Source organism: Sinohyriopsis cumingii, chromosome 9 (assembly GCF_028554795.1).
Source record: "Sinohyriopsis cumingii isolate HCF-2022 chromosome 9, ASM2855479v2, whole genome shotgun sequence".
In the NCBI taxonomy this organism is placed as follows: Eukaryota; Metazoa; Mollusca; class Bivalvia; order Unionida; family Unionidae; genus Sinohyriopsis; species Sinohyriopsis cumingii.
This window is the reverse complement of record NC_142969.1, coordinates 48378950-48398464: the sequence shown is the minus strand read 5'-3', so window position 1 is coordinate 48398464 and position 19515 is coordinate 48378950. Positions and strand designations below refer to the sequence as shown.

Here is a 19515-nt window from a genome sequence, read left to right as displayed (position 1 = left end):
GGATTTTCAATCTTTACAAATGATGGCAATCCACCATCAAATACGGTTGCCATTACAACAAATAAATTAAGCTACTTCTCAAAAACTAAAATGTACATTTCATATATTCACTGTCATTACTCATCTTGCATTTTTTCCCAGCTTTTTTAATACAAATAAATATAGTAACCAAATATGCGTTCCTCCTGCAACACTGTATGATTTAATTTAAGTACTAAAAGCAAAGAAACCTATAACTTTTATTTTTTTCCCGAGATGAAGTCGGTAAGTCGATCCAGGCTGATCAGAATGCAGGACTCGAACATAAAGCCTTCTGGAAGTGAACCCAACGCCTTAATCACTGAGTCACTACACCTCTTCCTGGTACTGATCTCAATGGCATTAAAGTTATGACCAGGGCCGTAGAAAGCAACCACGAGCCCTGGAGTAAGAAACACCTGGGCCTCTCCTAGTTTGTTCAAACAAAATTTTTCTTTTATAAAATTAAAAAGTGTTGATATATACCCAGTTGTCCTCCCCCCCCCCCCCCATGTCGGCCCTGGTTATGACCACCGGGGCAGGACCACAGGGAGTAAGGACAGATCCAAGCATCCATGCTGACTACACTGATAACTCCCCTTGTAATGGCAACAAAATGTATATACTTTAATTACGGTCAAATCTACAGGCACTGGGAGAGACCTAGGGAACAATTCTGGTTGTATAAATTACGTACTCTTTTAATGCCAAGAAAGTAATACTCTATGTATGTATGTATGTATGTATGTATGTATGTATGTATGTATGTATGTGCGCACACATAGATAGATAGATAGAACACACCGATATTAATAAACAACGTAGCAGTTCGTTTCCGAATTTTTATTCTGAAGGTGACATACTTTAGCTACACAGGTGAGCAATATCAGGGCCACCTGAACCTTTTGTTTATACCTATTTTTCTTTTATCTGCGTCTTCAACATTTTCCAGAAACTACGAAGTTGACCCTCAGCTTCTTTTCGGTTACCAGACTGGTGACATAGTTAATCTTCTCCGGGTCTTTGGGCGTGGCGTCCGTAAAAACGTAGATCTGAGAGTTGGGTACCGCGACGGTGGATGCTGAGAAGAAAAAAACATAGTGTTGTAATAGAATCAGTTGTGTATCTATTACTGTCATTATGCAAAGGGGGCGCTCTACATATATTATGAACTTCTGAGAAAGTGGTGGGTGTAAGGTGAAGTTGTTTACATTTGCAACATGCACAATGGAGAGAATGTTGCCATACCTCTATATTACTTTCATGTACTGTGGCTGAACCTTCATTGGATATTATACCTGAAGATATTGTAAATGAAATAAGCATACAGCTAACTAAACGACCGCGCCCTTGTGCTACAAAATCAGCCTGAATTAGTCTAATGTACACTATCTTTAGCAGTTATTAAAATAGGGAAAATTAATTTTGCCAGACTAGACAAAAACAGCTTCTGAAAGTGCAATGAATGAATTACCAAATATATAAATGTAAAAAAAAACAACTTATCGGCTCTTTTTTTAAAACTTTTAACTCTGAAGTCCAGGAAGTGAAAATGACCAAGCGGAGCTAGCAGTTTTTGAAAGATGCACATTTGAAATAAGGCTAAGCTGTATACTCTATAACCCATATTACACCCATCAATCATATACCAAAATAAAGGAACTTAAAGGTTCTTTGAACAAAACCTAAGATATACAAAGTCCTTTTTAAATAACCAGTATAACCAATGAGGACACCCGGGGAAATTCTTTTTCTTTAAAATTCTAATGCAAAATACGAAGCTGGTGAGCGCCACCAAAACAACTGAGCTAAAGACGTTGTGCATGCTGTACTTCAGCAAAGGGAGAGCAATCTTAGCAATGTATCATCATATTTATTTTATCATGCCACGAAATAACGATAAATAAAGATTCCCCTTTCTCAAACTAATGCAGTATTTCAAATACGTAGGCGATCTTTTTCTTTCCGCTCTTTTTTTACAGGTGGGCGGCGTCTTTTCGAAACATTTGGGTCACAAACATGAAGCACAATCTAAAGGAATAAAAACTTTACCTTTATATTAATGTAATTACAATGCAGTTCATTCGGGATGTTCGTTACTCGGGGACAGTTTCTGAATTGCGAAATTTCATTGACTAAAATGTGCTCTATGTAACCAATATAATGTTGGAACTTTGAGCCATAACTTGGGCGTTTGCACCAAAACGTTTACGAAACACAGGGGTTGGACAGTCACTTGTAACATAAAACTGAGTTTAAAAAAACGTGGACGGCTGAGAATTGCTGGATAGCTAGAGGATAGATTGCTCCGGCCACTGATTAGGATAGTAACTTATGTAAAATTTGAAGTCATTAATATGGCAACAACTTCCTGAAAGAACTATCAATAAGAAAACAAATGGATTCTGAAATATTGCAATTATTTCTATTTGAATGTGTATATGCAATGCAGTAGCGATCGATAAAGTGCTTGAGAAGCACCAACAAGCCAGGGCAACATGCTTTTATTAAGACGCCACGGCAACAGGCTTTTAGTGTGGCTGTCATTACGTAAAACACCGACACATATAACTAGTGACATCATTGGTCAACAAGCCGTTGTTATTTGCAAATGAATGGAGCAGGTGTACAGCAAATTCTCCATAGTACTAAACATTCTTCGCACCCCTTGCCCGAGGAGTTTGCTCTCCTTTTTAATGTTCCTTGTTCTACGTCTTCTAGGTATTTTATGAGCAACTTGTACGGCACTTTAAAGCCCCAATGCCGTCGTTACGTGCAAAAAAAAACATAATACAAAATCATCTCAATAATACTGAATCTTGAAAGGTACTGATGCCAAAATATCAGTGGGTTCCAATAAAACAAGACATCATCGATGTTTCGTCACATTATGAGCCATGTAATTTCTCCTTCGAACTGAGAATCCCTGCCGTTTTTTTTACATGTCTACGAATTAATCCGATGTTGATCAGCGACATCCGTGGGTCAACCGATTTCAGTCGAAAGCTGCAAACACAAAATTTGATAACTGCACTTTTGTAAACATAAAACGTCAACACCACGCTAGGCCAGAATGTCTTCAGCCTACGTTTGTGCTTCAAAGTATTTCAGCGTACCAGTTAATCACCACTATTCACATCAAACTTATTTGTATCTAATGCATGATTTTTCTTCTCAGCTCAGCTTAAAAAGGCGGGCTTGATTCTCCTCTTTCCTTCTCGAATTAATTTATGCAGAACTCGGGATGTTATTGTCATTAGATTAGTCACTAACAGAATTAGTCTAATGTATCACATCACTACTTTCAGAGCACTCCCGAAAAAGAAAGGTATTACGAGTGACTTTTTTGACTAAGTTAAGGGGTGGCACCTCTTAATTGTAAACTGAATATGTGAGCGTCGTTTAAACCTAACATCTTGATTCAAAGAACGATTTATGTCCGATACCGTTTTTAACAAATAATTTCCATCTTTAAAAATTTTAATTATTTTGTAAGAATGGTGAAATTTTTGATAAACGTCGGCATCGGGGCATTAAGCTAACATCTATATTTTGGCACATCCTGGTACTCAAACATCAGATTATCCTCTTGATATTAGTAGTGTGTGGTCATCTTATTTTACACCTGTACTCGCTTTACTATACACCTGTAATCATTGTTCTACACACATGTTATCATTTTACTACACACCTGTAATAACTCTTTCCGTTTTTAACGAGTTGAATCTGATGACATTTAACATTTTGCTTGGTCATCATACCAAGCCTAGACTGGAATCTGATTGTATTCAATATTTTGATAGGTCATCATACCCAGATTTCGTCCGTATTCTTGTTAAAAAGTAATCGGGTGTTTGTAAATGTAAACCCGAATGTCGCTGGGGTATTCGGACAGTTGTATACGAACACAGGAAAGCGAATACAAGGACACGGGAAACTCTTCATGCCTAAAGTATTGCACCAGTGTTATAACTAAACCGAACAATGACATCGCCATCATTTTGTGGTCAAGTTTAGACTGTGGAAAATTCATAACACTCATTTGTTTATAAAAGATATCATGTGTGAAGATAAAGTACCGTAACAAAACGTACTAAACTTCCACAGTTTCGATTAAAAAGCAGAGAAAAATCTCACACAAACTTTCAATTTTATGTTTATGTGAAGATAATGTAACGTCACGTACCATACTTCCAATTTAAAAATGGAAGTAAAATCTGTAACAAGCTTATAACTTTATGCTTTTATAATTATTGTATTATCGCATGAATAACACATTTAATTAATCTCTTGAAATTTGATTTATTAGGATTCTTTATTCTTTTTTACGACAACAATCTTACCTACTTAAAATTAGGTCGAGTATTCGTTTCGTAAATTAAAGTAGGAGTAAGCCAAGTCTCGCTTGCTACTCATTCTCATTTAGAAGTTGACGCTGTCTGCATACTCTTCATCGTGTACCAGTCGGAACGTTTCGGGTCTATTCGCGCGGCAAGGCCACAAATACTGCATTGCGCCATGCCTCCAACAGATCGGATACAATGCCTGTCTTTTGTTGAAGTAAATTTAAAATTTAATATTTGGACCTTACTGATTTGTGACAGATCCAAGAATGATAAATTCTGTAAAAAAAATAAAAGTATAATAAATTGTATTTAAGGTCGTTTATTTTTTCACTACATTAATAGCGGTTCAGCTGGGGGTATGTAATAAAATACACTAATATGAACTTTGTGATAGAAATAGTAGTTTTAGTTAAACGCACTGTATCCCGGATGTCCGATTCTAAGCAATCTATTTTAAGACAAGCCGGGGCTTTCGTGTTCACGATTAACATTGAGACAAAACGATTCGATACACGATTGTATCGAGGTGTATTCTTATTTAAGTTTAACCGTGGAAATTGGATCTGGTTACAACTTCATATAACAAAAGCGTGGGCGGACCCCAAATTAAAACAGTGCGTGCCATAACATAGTTAAAACGTGAAAGAATGGCGAAGATACAATTTATATTGTTTCAGACAACAAAGTTAACAACATGAACACTTAATAATATATAATATGCAACAACCGATGTCTTATTTCTATCAGATGGAAAATCTCTCAGCCTTTACCATCATTGTCGAAAACTACATTTTAAATAATCGTAAGTATGCATACAAATTTTGTGGGTGTGAGTGAGTCACGTCCGGCAGAGTTAGATACAATGAAACAGGTCGACATAATTTTGAATGGGAGAATGACTCCTAATTTAATTTCAGCACGATAAATGCCCATAAAACATAAAAAATATTGTACTTTCATTGTTATAGTTTACCACGTGGCATACAATAACTTTAACAGCATTTGTAACACCGTCATGTCTCCTTTGTTGTATTCAAGCAGGATGCAAAATATCCATCCATCTATTTGTTGTTTTTATTTTGGAGTGTACTCTCCCTGGTTGATCTTCTCAGACCATTTAGGTAGGCCCTCCTGCCCCACTTGCGGTTGTATGTGCTATATTTTCTCTTTATTTATATTTTTCCACTTTTGTATGAGTTTCATATTATAATATTAAATTTCGTATTGCTTTTTTAAAAATATTTTTGTGTACATATTGTATTTTTGTTTTGTTTTGAATAAGATTAAAGAAAATTCTGTTCAAAGTATTCGTCGTCTTCCAGGAGGTAGGTTAAGTTCATTTTTGCCTCTTCTTCTCTCTTTTGTCTCTTTTCTCTTTAATGCTCTCCTTATACGCCTGTCTCTATTTAATTCTTCTTCTAGAGTGTTGTTGGCTTTGTATCTTTTGATGCTTCCGTTCTGGTTTCCTGGTTATCCGAATTTTCTTCCGGACAATCATCATAATCTTCCAGATAAATTTCAATCTCATTTTGCATTGTTTCCCTCTTTTGTGTTTTTTTCCCCCGTTGTTTTTGTCTTTTGGCTACTCTGCTCTGGTTTTGTTTCCTTGTTGTATGGGTCCGTAAAATTTTCGTTCTGTTAGCTTCCAGATAGTTTTCTATGTCATTTTGCATTGTTTCCGTTGTTTTTGTCTTTTTGTTACTCTGTTCTGGTTTTGTTTCCAATTTTCCTTGTTGTATGTTTCTCGTGTTCATAATTGGCGCTGTATGTTTCTTTTGTTTCTCTTGGAGTATTTCTACTGGTTTTCCTGCTACTTGTTGTTGTGCCTTCTGTTGTTGTTGCTGGGTTTGTTTTTGTACTAACTGGTATTGTTGTTTCTACTGTTGTTTTAAGCTCTTAGGTTCTTGCTTTTCTTGTTGTTTTAAACGCTGTGTCTCTTGTTTTTGTTGCTGTAGTTGTAATTTATTTTGCCCATTTTGTTGTCATGTTGTTGCCCTTCTTCTAGTTTTTGTTTTTGTACATGGTGTTGGCGTTCCTAATCACTTTGTTGGTGTTGATGTTGTTGTGTTTTTCCTTGTTGTTGATTTTGTTCTTGTTGTTGTTGTTTGAGTACTTTTTGTTGGTGTTGTTGTGTTTCCCCTTGTTGTTGTTTTTGTTCTTGTTGCCTTATAGTCGGGAAGATTTTCATCGTAGTTGTGTATATTTGTTTTGTGTTCGTTAACTGGTTTTCACCCGGGGTTTTGGGGATTTATGTGGGGTGTGCTCTGTCTCCCCACATCTGTTTGTTGCACTTCCGGTGGTGTATACATCACTTATACCAAGCTTTTGTCAGAAAACCATGTAAGTAGAAGGCTCTTTTGATCCCTCTTAGTTTTGTTTTTTCAATTTCCAGTATTCTGATTCAGTTGTATATGGAGAATCCTGGAACCGTTGCCAGTCTAGATTTTTCTGTCTTTATACCGGATTGTTTCGAAGCAGGCGACAGCTTCTTCCAGTGGTATTTCCACGGGGAAATCCAATAAATGGAGTTTCTTGTCTGTTTCTTGTTCTTTTTTAGAATTGGTGCTGGATCTTTAACTACAACAGTCTCTCCCGAAATACTTATTTCTCCAGACTATAATACCGGCAATTTCCCTCTTGGTCGTATTATGTATCCCTCATATCCTTTCCTGTGGATGGAGTCAATTTTTGTTTTAAAATGTCCAGATTCCTAAATTTTAGGGCTATCATTACTGTGGACGTAGTAGGTACTCTTTCTCTCGGTATGTGTCTCATATCCAATTCCTGGTTGCCTTCCTGATACTTGCATTCAAGATATGGCCCTTCTTCAGTTTCAATTCTTCTTGTTTTAAAAAAGATTTCTAGTTTCCTTATTGCGTTGTGCGCCTCCGCCATGTTTTCTCGTTTTCCTTGCTCGTGAGTAGTATTCCCTCTATGTTTTCTTCTTCTGTATTTTTGTATGAATTCTTGTTTATGGTATCACACTAACGTATATTATTCCATCGATTCTGTATATCTAACTTGAGAGTTAGTGTGCGCTCTTACCACATCACATTATGAGCCATGTAATTTCTTCGTCAAAACTCATCCATCTATTAGGCGTTCTAACAGTAGTAGCATTATCGCCGTTTGAGAGTTCAGTTACGTTTTAGAGTTAACTCCAGTTTCAACCGAATTTACCTCGTTTCAAACCCATTGCGTGTCATGATAAATATCTATGAGCGACAAAACGCGAGGTCCAAAGTGGAGTCGCGCGGTGAGCCTGGAGCTAGAAAGCCCTAATTGGTCTCCGCTCCCTCCCTCATCCTTTTTTGGGATTCTCTACAAATGCGTGCATCTATGACTGTAACCCGCGTGGGCCGCTAAGCGAAATTTCCACGGTGAACCATTGTTAGATCAATAAGGAGCTGTGAGCTCGCCGGCAGATAGATGCGCCGACAATTGAAGGTGTTTACTCGCTGTTGCTGCCTTTAAATCAGTTACCTCTTTGGGGTCGCTAGAGCACGATTCCGTGGTATTCAGTTTCGATGAACAGGATTTCGAATTCCGCCATTCAAATTGCTTTATCATCTTTGGTCATAAACCTGGTGGTTTATACTACGACCGGATGTTTTCACGCCAGGTCGTTTGTTTGCGGCCGGGCGTTGTCACACCTGGCAGTTTATTCTGAGACCGGGTGTTTTCACGTTCTAACACAATGATTTCAAGCTGGCCTCGACATGGTATTGGCACACCAGGGTGGTGGTCCCAACGATCGATTTCTATTTGACCCCTGAAAAGATTGCATTTGAGTGGATACGAGGGTCTGTTAATCTCACAGATATTCATCAACAAGTGGCATAAAATTACCATCAATATTGTCGCTGGATGTCACCCGATCACCTACTCATCTGTGAATTCCGCAACATCATCATCATCTCGAGGCTGTTCAGAATCCAATACAAACACGAAAGACTGTTAAATACTCGTTTGGAAAGACGTTGAATACCTCCAACTGAATTTCATCTCAGGTCATTAATCATGTAGATCCTGCATATGTGAAAGACCCTAGAACATTGCCGGAACTCTTTTATTCAAACTCGGGTTATAAGTGTATGTTACCAATATTACTATTATCTCCACTCGCATCTATATCCGTTCGAGATGAACAAATACGATCAAGATTCGTGCACCTTTACGATATACAGTTCAGGTATATTCAGATAGTTTCCATCCAAAATACTGAACGTAAATCGGTCAAATGTTAAGAAGTACGTTTTTTCCTCTCGTTTGCCGGTCAATCGACATCATGATGCCACTGCGCGTGGTGGTGAGGGTTCCTCGGCAATTTTCGCTTCCAAGTATTGTTTCGTTGCATCCTCAAAAAGATCGATGCAATTTTTGATAAAATCCACCGACAGACGCGCATCTCTAATTCCCTGGTTCTCAATGACTTCCCCAGTTTTTTTGTGAATTTCTACGTTAAATGTCTGCAGTTTTCCAGTTTGATATTTGGAAAATCACAAGCTCGCTTTGGTCTACATCAACAACAACCTGGCTGGTAAACTCAGTCAAATCGGCATCGGTAGCAAACCTTGTCAGATCCACATCAACGTCGCGTCAGGTCGCTGTGCTCGCGTGTCCGTAAACATTAATAAGTATTTCGTATAATTTTAAGCGTACGTTATAAGTGACAATGCAAAATTAGTAAGTGCTTGAGGGGTTGGGTTTTATGAAAGTGTATGCAATGCTTCAGTTACAATGTGTCCGCATCGTGGACCATCGATCGAAGTTTGCAATGGTAGCTTTAAAAAAAAAAAACTGGTAGAGGACCCTGTCGTCTATGTAAACAATCAGCAAATTTACGCGGTGAAGCAAGCCCGTACTAGTCAAAATACAAAACAAGTGGAAGAGATACCACGTATGTGTTCCATGCCATTATGTTAAATCTAGGTTAATAATGTCGAATGCTATGCTCACAATTTCTGAGAATATAAATCATATTCCTATCGATTTCATGCAGGTATATCTCGATGAAAGATCGTTCAAGTGTGCTGGGTCGGCCCGAAAGCGGATACCACATGCCGATACCAAATTGTGTCAGTGAATTTCAACTTTTCGATAGGGAATGCGCTCTAACACTACAACCCAACAGAAATGTCCAAATATCAAAAATTGGGGTGGCAAGGGTCAGAGGAAACTCGGACTAGAATCCTCTGTGCATGAGTCATAGTTCCATTGGTATTATCTACAGGCGTCTGCCTCTTTGACACCTCACTGTGTTAAGACCGCACAGTAGTTGTTTGTATATATTAAAGTTATTGATAGTTAGAACACTGCGTATCATCTTACGCTTTAACTCAATAACACAACATGGTGTCAGAAGCATGAACATATTCGGAATAGTTCATGGATCGTAAATGAAAATTTTGAAACAACAACTTTACAATCCACGAAGATTTTGCACTAATTTAGAACCTTAACAACGTCGACAATTCAGCATACGAACTTAATACGTTCGAAATGGATCTTTCCGGTGTGCCAACCCCAACCATGGGCTGGGGCAATTCCAACCGTACCACATCATGGGCTAAATTCCAACAACACTGTGAATTAATATTTAACGGACCGATGAGTAAAAACAGATGCAGTCAAAGCCAACTAAATTCTACGATGGGTAGGCGACAAAGGTAGAGATATTTTAAATTAATAGACTCATACGGATGAAAAAAAGGACCAATCAACCCTCTTTAACAAGTTCAAACATTACGTGCAACCAAAATTAAAACCGGTTTTTGTCAGATTCAAGTTAAACAATGATGTTCAAGACTCCAGGACAAGAGACCAATATGTGACTTCATTGAAACTCTTGGCCAAGGATTGTCTCTTCAAAGACGAAAACGACATGATTCATGATAGAATTCCTTTCGCAGTATCGTCATTAAAGATACGAGAAAAACCTATCAGTAATGGTGAAAAGTTGACATTGGAAAGGGCTATTAACATCAGTCAAAACCATGAATATGTCCCGGAGCAACTCCAGACCATGTCTGCATCAGCTAGACCGGAAGTGCATGTGGAAATTCAACGACAGGCCAAGACAAATTAACTACAGCCGAAGAAGAAATGGACCACGTCTTCCAGACGGAACGTCAACGCGACCTGTAGAAACTGCGGATACAAATCACATTTAAGCCAGGACAAGTGCCCTGCAAAGGAAAGACTTGAAATAAGTGTAATAAACTCAATCACTTTGAGAAAGTCTGTAGATCAAAAACTGTCAGTGTGATTAACAAGGAACGAGGATGTATATACTGACAATGTAAAAAGGGATATCATTGCCAATAGCCAGGCGTATCTGGCGATAGAGGTAGGACCTAATTTAGTTTCTATTGATTTTAAATTGGACACTAGCTCTCAGGTTAACATCATACCTTCGCATATATTAAAAAAACTAGGCACTAAACATACCTTCAACGTACATTCCACACATTTTCCGCATATGACGGCAAATTAATGAGTACTACAGTCAATTTCACATGTAAACGCACTGAGCGTACACAGGAACTCGAGTTATACATTGTTAAAATGAAAGCACCGCCTATACTAGGTTTACAATCCTGTATGGAGTTAGGATTAGTTAAATTTACATACTCTGTTCAGACACAGATGTCAAATTTACAATGTAACAAGAGCACGCCCCTCACTAAGGCAGTTGTTCTCAAGGAATATGCCAAAGTCTTCAACGGCATAGGCCTTTTCCCTGGGGAATGTACCATACACATCAACCCCAAGGCTACACCTGTAGTGCACCTTACGCGGCTAGTACCTGTCGCACTTCAAGACAAACTCAAAACTGAACTTGATGCATGGAAAATTAAAATATCATTGCCCTGGTTACATCACCTACAGCATGGGTAAATTCTATGGTTGTCGTAGAAAAACAATCGTGTAAACAAAGGTATGTCTCGACCCACAAGATCTTAATAAAGCCAATTTGTGTCCCCATTACCCTATGTGTACATTAGACGATATCCTACCCCAATTATCAGATGCAAAATACTTTACCAAAGTGGATACGGTCAGGAAAATGGCCAATAAAACTGTCACGTGACTCTTCATACCTCACAACTTTCAACACCCCTTACGGCCGTTACCGTTTCTTGCGTCTACCATTTGGTTTTAAATCATCTCAGGATGAATTTCGAAGGCAGATCGATGAGAGATTTAAGTGGCATTGTTTCGATTTGTGACGATATATTAATTTTCGAACGCACACGCGAACGAACATGAAACAAATCAGAGAAATGTTCTCAAACGTTCCCCCGAAAAAGAAATCGGGCTAAATGAGGAAAAACTAGAAGTAGGTGTTACAGAAGTACATTATTTCGGTCACATTCTGTCAGCAGAAGGTTTCAAACCCGACCCTGTCAAGGTATCAGCGGTCAGAGAAATGGAACGCCTAGAAAATGGGCGTAGTTAGAAACCATTATTGGCATGGTTAACTACTTGTCCAAATTTCCCCCAAATTTGGCAGAGGTCACCAGTCCGTTAAGACAGTTGTTGGCGAAAGACGTAGAGTTTTCACGGGACTGTCCGGAAATAAACGCATTTCAAAAGGTTAAAGACATAATTACTATAAGCTCAGGACCTGTTCTGTCCTATTTTAACCCTAAGAAACCACTAACTTTGCAAGTTGGCGCGTCAAAAATATGGGCTCGTTGCCGCGCTAATGCAAGATGATAAGCCTATGGCTTATACATCAAAATCATTGACCACAACTGAAATTAATTATGCTTTGATAGAAAAAGAAATGTTCTCTATACTGTTAGGATGCAAACGGTTCCATCAAAATGTCTACGCGAGAAAAAGTCCCTCTTTGCAGCCCCACCGCGACTACAACGCATGCTTTTGCAACTGCAGCGTTATAACCTAGAGGCAAAACATTATCAAGGTAAGAACATACCCGTAACCGTGGCAGATACACTCTCCCGTAAACCATTATCTGACACACACCCATCCTGTGCATATGGTGTTATCAGTTTATCAGTATTACCTGTATCTGATCGTAAGAAGGAAGAAATTAAATCTCACACTGAACAAGATCCCCAGCTGGTTATACTGAGACAGGTCATAATTGAAGGTTGGCATGAAAAGAGATACTTGACTATTGGAATCAGAGAGAACTGACTATTGGAATCAAACATAATTGACTATTGGAATTATAGACACACTTTCATTTGTATATATGGGTTAATATTGAAAGGTAAAAAAAATAATTAACCATACCACAAGCCCTCTGGCAATAAGTGCTAGAAACTCTACAATCAGGACATTTAGATATTGAGAAGTGTCTGACAAGAGCCAGAGATGTCTTGTTTTGGCCAAGAATCTCAGCTGACATTTCCGATTTAGTGTCAAAATGCTCTATCTGCTTGGAACGCAGAAGTTCTAACCAAAAAGAACCTCTCATCCCCAATGACGTCCTTGAATATTCATGGCTTAAAGTTGCCACAGACCTATTTACATGTTCTAATAAAGAGTACATTGTTGTAGTAGATTATTTCAGTCGCTACGTCGAAGTTAAGACACTCGCAAGCTCAAAAAGTTGCACTTTTATCAACCACATGAAAAGCATATTTGTGCGCTTCGGAATAACGGAAGTCCTTGTCAGCGACAATCAAACATGCTATTCTTCCCGCGAGTTCGCAAGCTTCGCGAAAGAATGGGTGAGTGAGTGATTTAGATTTTTAACGTAGCTTTAAGAATTTTTCAGTCATATCGCTACGATGTCTGCAGTGTAACAGTTTATAGTGATGGCTAACACTGGGGCATCATGCCGCAGACATGTAGCAATATGTTCCACCCAGTTACATTATCCTGACACCAGGTCGACCAGTCCTAACACTAACCTCTTAATGCTAAGCGCCAAGCGAGGCAGCTGTTAGTACCATTTTTGTAAGTCTTTGGTATGAATCGGCCGGGCTTCGAAAACGCGATCTTCCGCATCCGAGACGGACGTTCTAACCACTAGGCCACTGGCACGGTGCCACAAAAGAATGAGACTTTGAACTTGTTACATACCCTCTGTCAATCGGCTTATCATTTCGATATCGTCGTCAATGGTCATTTAATTGTAGTTGTCAATGGGTTCGCTTAACGTCAGCAACTTTCGCTTTTCTTGCATAATATAATACAAAGGCCTCTCCACTCTCCTTGTTATGTTTCCCGAGTTTCCGTCTTTTTCGATTCGAACCTGAAATGTCTCGGTCAAGAGAAGGAAACGCTAACCGATTACGTCACCGAGAACTCTCAACAGTAAATGAAAAGAAAATACTCATATAAACTTAACAGCGCTGGTAAAAAAAAAATATGATGAACCCTTCCCTAAATGCCGTTGTGAAAACGAAGTCATGTTAGCATTATCATTCCATCGCCTATTATTTAAGATTGTGTACATATCTTGTTTTATTGCATACGTGGCATCTTGTATGATAAATATAAAAAGATCGCATACGTGGCATCTTGGTATATAAAAGATCGCATACGTGGTTCCACGCGTGTATCATAGATGGCAAATTGGAACGGTATTCTGTGTCTCAAATTATCATTCAGCCTCTCCACGAGCAATAATTTGAGTCATTTTCACATCAGCTGTTGTCCATCTCTTGCATGATAATAAATTTTCGGTTTCCTTCCTGTGAATTATAGACACGCAGAATCCTCCATTTCTTGTCTTATGCATTATACTGCAGATCAGGGACGTTGTGTGATGGGGGGGGGGGGGGCATTTGCAACCGAATTTGCATGTGCTGTAAAATTGATGTAGCCTATATACGAAAATTAACAAGCCCGTTAAGTTTTGCCCCCCCCCCCCTTCCCTGAAATGACGTCCCTGCTGCAGATCGAGACGGTATACTGAAAGCAGACCAGTACTAACACTGAAATAACTATTTGTAACGCCTGCAATGATATGAATGGGGCACCTCGTGAGAAATTCGCTCCTGCAATGACACGACTGGGGCACCTCGTGAGAACTTCGCTTGGGGGCTCACGCGGGTTCACTCTTAGCCAGTCAAAGTAACTTATCAGTAATATAGTCTCATCTGATTGGTGGATACAAAATCCCATATATATATATATATATATATATATATATATATATATATATATATATATATATATATATATATATATATATATATATATATATATATATATATGATATAGGTGTGTGTGTGTGTTTGTTTATGTGTGTGTGTGTGCAACGATACACCTAAAACCATATTGCGATATATTGCGATGTAACAAACCCATATTGCACTACGTACTACATTACAGTAACAATTAAAGCAATACAATAATCGCTATAACATTTACTACCTGAAAAATACAACATCTCCAAGTGACGTTACCTTGTAAGACCTTCAATCGTGGTCTAGTCAATTGAACATATAATATGAACATAAAAATGAAACAAGTCTACAAACGCCTGAAAGCAGTAAAATTATCAGCAAATAAAAATCTCTGCCATTTCTAGTCTTTCTGTGCTATAATGTAAAGTTCATAGGAGCAATGTTTGAAATATATCAAAAGATTTGAATTATCTTTTCTTGTATCTTTTTAGCAGACGTTAAATAAGTCACTGCATATTTGTCTTGAGGAAAATAACATAAAGACAACTAGTACTAATATTAGTACCCTTACTCCTACCTCGTGGACAGGGTACTAACATGAGCATATACGTGTCAATGGAGCAAGCCGGGTGTGATTCACACCCGGCGCTCTTTTAGCCTAATAATAACACTTTAAACATATTCCTTGCATATAATCCAATACATTGAGTAGTCCTCTTCTTTAATACTTGATGTATCGAAAATCATTGTAGAAATAGTTGTAAAATCTCATTTACCTTTTTAAGGTGGCGCTCTACAGTTTCGTATTTTGCATTAGGATTTTAAAGAAAAATAATTTCCCCGGTTTTCCTCACTGGTTATACTGGCTATTTAAAAAAGACCTTGTATATCTTAAATATAATTCAAAGAACCTGTAATTCTCTTTATTTTGGTGCATGATTGATGGGGGTACTATGGGTTATATAGTATACAGCTTGGCCTTACTTCAGATGTGCACCTTTCAAAAACGTCCTAGCTCTACTTGATCATTTTCACTTCCTAAACTTTAGAGGTAAATTGTATTAAAAAAAAAGCCGATAACTTTTTTTTATATTTTATATATTTGGTAATTCATTTATTGCACTTTCAGAAGCTGGTATTGTCCAGTCTGGCAAAATTCATTTTCCCTATTTTAATAGCTGCTATGTATAGTGTACTTTAGACTAATTCAGGCTGACTTTTTAACACAAGGGAGCAGTCATTTTAGTTAGCAGTGTGCTTAAATCATGTAAAATTTCCAAAAGTACAATATCCAAAGAAATATCATCCACATTACATTAATGTAGCATAGAGGTATGCCAACATTCTCTCCATTGTGTATGTTTTAAATGCCATCTACTTCACCTTACATACGTCACTCTCTCAAAAGTACGTATTAACTGGTGAGCCGATATTTTCGTTTAGATCGTCCGCCATATTAGTTCAAATAATGATTACTTCCGTTCTCAGCCTCGTTTGTTTGTGCGCCATATAAGGATATTGACGCCGTATTTGGAAACGTAAACAAACCAGTAGTAAAAATTTGGCGCCGTTTGGGTCAGAAATTCTGCGCATTAAAAGTAAATATGGTTTATCAGCAACTTTGAAATTCCACCAAGAAGCGATTATTCGCCATTTGATTGATAAAAATATAGCGTAGAATATCCAAATATGATCTGGCAAGCTTTACGTAGAAAAGGGGTAACGGTGAGAGTCTCGCGTTATCTGTCATGGCGGACAGGATGAGGTTAGTGTAACCATGCCAATTTATTTTATTGTGTATGGGCTTAATAAATTCAAAATAAGCCAAACTTCTTTCACAACATGATTATACTTATGTAGTAGATTTCTACACTGTTTGTTTCTCTGACTTTAGTGATGATGTTTTTTGCTCCATTACATGATATGGGATCAGTTCGTAGCCTCAACCACAACAAATCAAGCTGAGGCTACAACATCGTAGCTAAACGACAACGTCTGAACTCAAAGCAGCCCTCTGTGCGGTAACAATGTCTCCTGCTTTACTAAAGACTCTCTCCAACGTCACGGAAATTGCACGAATGCATAGCTTTTTCCTGGCTTCTTGTGCAAGGAGTGGAAACTTGTACTGCTGAGCTTTCAAAAGGATCCTCATCCAACATTGTTAGGGATTCATTCCTGAACAATTAAACATTATGCTTCACTCTGTGAAGTCTGGATTGAGTACTGTTCATTAAATGTCATAAGGAACAGGACATAAACATCTGAGACAAAGTGAAGTTTATAAATTATTAATTTTAATTGGAAATATATCCCCTGGTCTTGACATCCCCTCTCTTAAAATCTGTCCGAATACCGAATAATGGTACTGTGCATCGCGTTATACATTCTCTTGAAATTTCGTGGTAAGTGTGAATCTAGGGAGTGAAAAGAAAATGTCTCTTGAATTAAATTGGAAAAATTGTGAGGATGTGAAAGATGAAAGCAAGACCGTGAAAAATTCGCGATACATAAAATTGTACTGCGGTATGCATTATCACAGCAAACCGCAATATCCCGGTACATCCCACTTATATATATATATATATATATATATATATATATATATATATATATATATATATATATATATATATATATATATATATATATATATATATATATATATATGAAATAGTGAATATGTCCGTGTTCCTGTTCTAATGTTGAAATAAAAATTGTTAATCCAAGAGATGATCAGAAATATGTTCATCCTATATTCCTTTAAGCACTTCGCATCATCCTGCCAGATGCCCTCCATGAACACACACACACACACACACACACACACACACACGAAAACGTAATATATGTAAATATGCACATACCAGCTTGGATTCCTGTTAGGGAAAACTCGGGGCAGTCGTCACCACCGTGTACGTGAATCTCTCTCAGCCACTGCTGGATCTGGTCCGGTTCCGTAGTCTTCTGGACAGTGGTCATGTTGCCTAGTAAGTTTTGTATTAGATATTTACTATTTTACTGTTGATGTAGTACTTCTTTGGAATAAAAGGTTAAAGAACAAACCGGCATCAATTTGGATTGATTGAATAATAGACTGATATTTATAGGCGTCAGTTTGGATTGATTGATTAATCGATTGATATTTATAGGCGTCAGTTTGGATTAATTGATTAATCGATTTATATTTAAAAGCGCATCAACACATGAAGAACTATTTAGTTGATGAGCAATAGACACACCACGGCAGCTAGACACGTGGTTTGGGCAAAATTCTAATCTAACTGGGGCGCTAGTCGCTGAATCAACGTGGCACCGCCAGTAGTTCGGAAGCAAACAACCGATCATTGATAATACCCAAAAGGAAATAATTCTGTATTTTTTTAAGGGGGGGGGGGGCAATTTGCTGACTGAAACTGAAAGTTAAACTCCAATCCTTAGATCAAGATATTTAATTTGCACATATTTATAAAGAGATTACAACTAATTAACAATTTTGTCCTTTGAGTATAAGAACTACAAATGTTTGTCCGTCAGAACCCCAGTTTCAGTTCCATGGAAATCAAATTTACCCCCCCCAACACAAACCCCCTAAAAACATCCTCCCGAAAAAACATGTTCCCATGCGTTTTTGTCGCTGTGATCTTGGAAAAGTATTGTGCAAAAGAGTGAAATTTGTTTCTGTCTCGTGGAAATGTTGATCAACAGATTTCATTCATGCAACTACTATCTTGACGTCGCACGCTGCCATAGGAATCAACTTTCGTAAAATGAGTCAACTGTGAAAATATTGGCGAAATTCTGCACTGAAGACAGAAAATGAAAAGGAGCTTCTACTGTCAAACTTTTGAAACCAAATTACCTGGGTCGTTAAATGTGACCAATATGTAGTTGTATGGTTGGTTGACGGTGTGATATGTTTCCCTGACAATCTCTTGGGTTTTCTGTTGCACGGCCGCCAAATCTTTTCCCATGGAACCAGTGGTATCTATAACAAACACCAAAGAGGCACCCGGCCTCAACTGTAGCACATCCTGAAATACTTCATCACCGAGTAATGTCTCCAAACCAAACTCTGAAAAAACACAGAAAGAATAATAAAGGAAAAAAAAAAGAAATAAGTAAACAAATTTCTAGAAAACAACAAGAAGTCGTATTGTTGACTGTAATATATGAGACAGAGCTAAGAATTCCAGAACACAGAGCTCTTAGAAACTTGTTTTTGAACTTGTTACAACAGAAGAAACGCAGCAAGTGGCTGAAAGTTGGCAGATAGTGCCTGAAAAGTAGATTTATTTAGTTTGATTTTGCTCAGATTTAAAATCAATCTTTCTATAAATTGCAGTGGTTTGATTGTAAGCTTTAATACTTTTTTATTTAATAAAAATGTTTGCTCATGTAACATGAGTGTTTGCACGGTTTGGGAACCACATGGAATGGCCCATTGTCAAGGCAAACTATGTTAGTGAGTAAAACAGTATCTTATTTTATTAACATACCTAACAATTTACCATAAAATTATTACAAAACGCATAAAATGCACCAGTCAGATTTAAAGAAATTCAAAGTCTATTAATCAAATACACAAATAAAGAAAACATTTAGAAAATGGACAATGATAGATGAATTTTTTTAACACATCTTCAAAACATTTGCAATATTCAGACATAAATACCCAAACTTAAACTGGAAAGAATATTTGGTAAACAGTTACCATTCAAAACACAACAACAGAGAAAATTACTCATTTACATCCAGTATGCATTATGGACTTGAAAAAACAGCATGCAAAATGAAAATAATGAGAGAAAAAAGTCACACCTAAATGAGGGTGGAGGGGTGAACAGTACACAGCAAAACACACCTAATAGCACAATGTGAGGAAAGAAAATCACAGAGAACAAAAATATGCAGTCTCAAGAAGTACACATGCGGACAAGCAAACACGTGGGACATATTGTGCAAAATAGATCCAAACTAAAAGCTGAACATAACAATAAGACTGATTCCACTTCGTATGTTAAAGTAGGAATGAGTAA

At 37.6% G+C, this 19515-nt stretch overlaps 1 protein-coding gene across 1 annotated transcript in view; it reads right to left on the bottom strand.

Annotated features, from left to right (window-relative positions):
• Positions 1 to 846: 846 nt before the first annotated feature.
• The window catches only part of LOC149791762 (von Willebrand factor A domain-containing protein 7-like), a 34347-nt gene continuing 15678 nt past the window's right edge, over positions 847 to 19515 (bottom strand). Inside the window, exons 8-10 of the mRNA XM_089970263.1 lie at positions 18339 to 18551; positions 17344 to 17463; positions 847 to 1099 (exon numbers count right to left, since the gene is read on the bottom strand). Of these exons, the coding sequence (XP_089826389.1) occupies positions 957 to 1099; positions 17344 to 17463; positions 18339 to 18551 (476 nt within the window). The 3' untranslated portion in view covers positions 847 to 956. The remainder of the gene's footprint in view (positions 1100 to 17343; positions 17464 to 18338; positions 18552 to 19515) is intronic.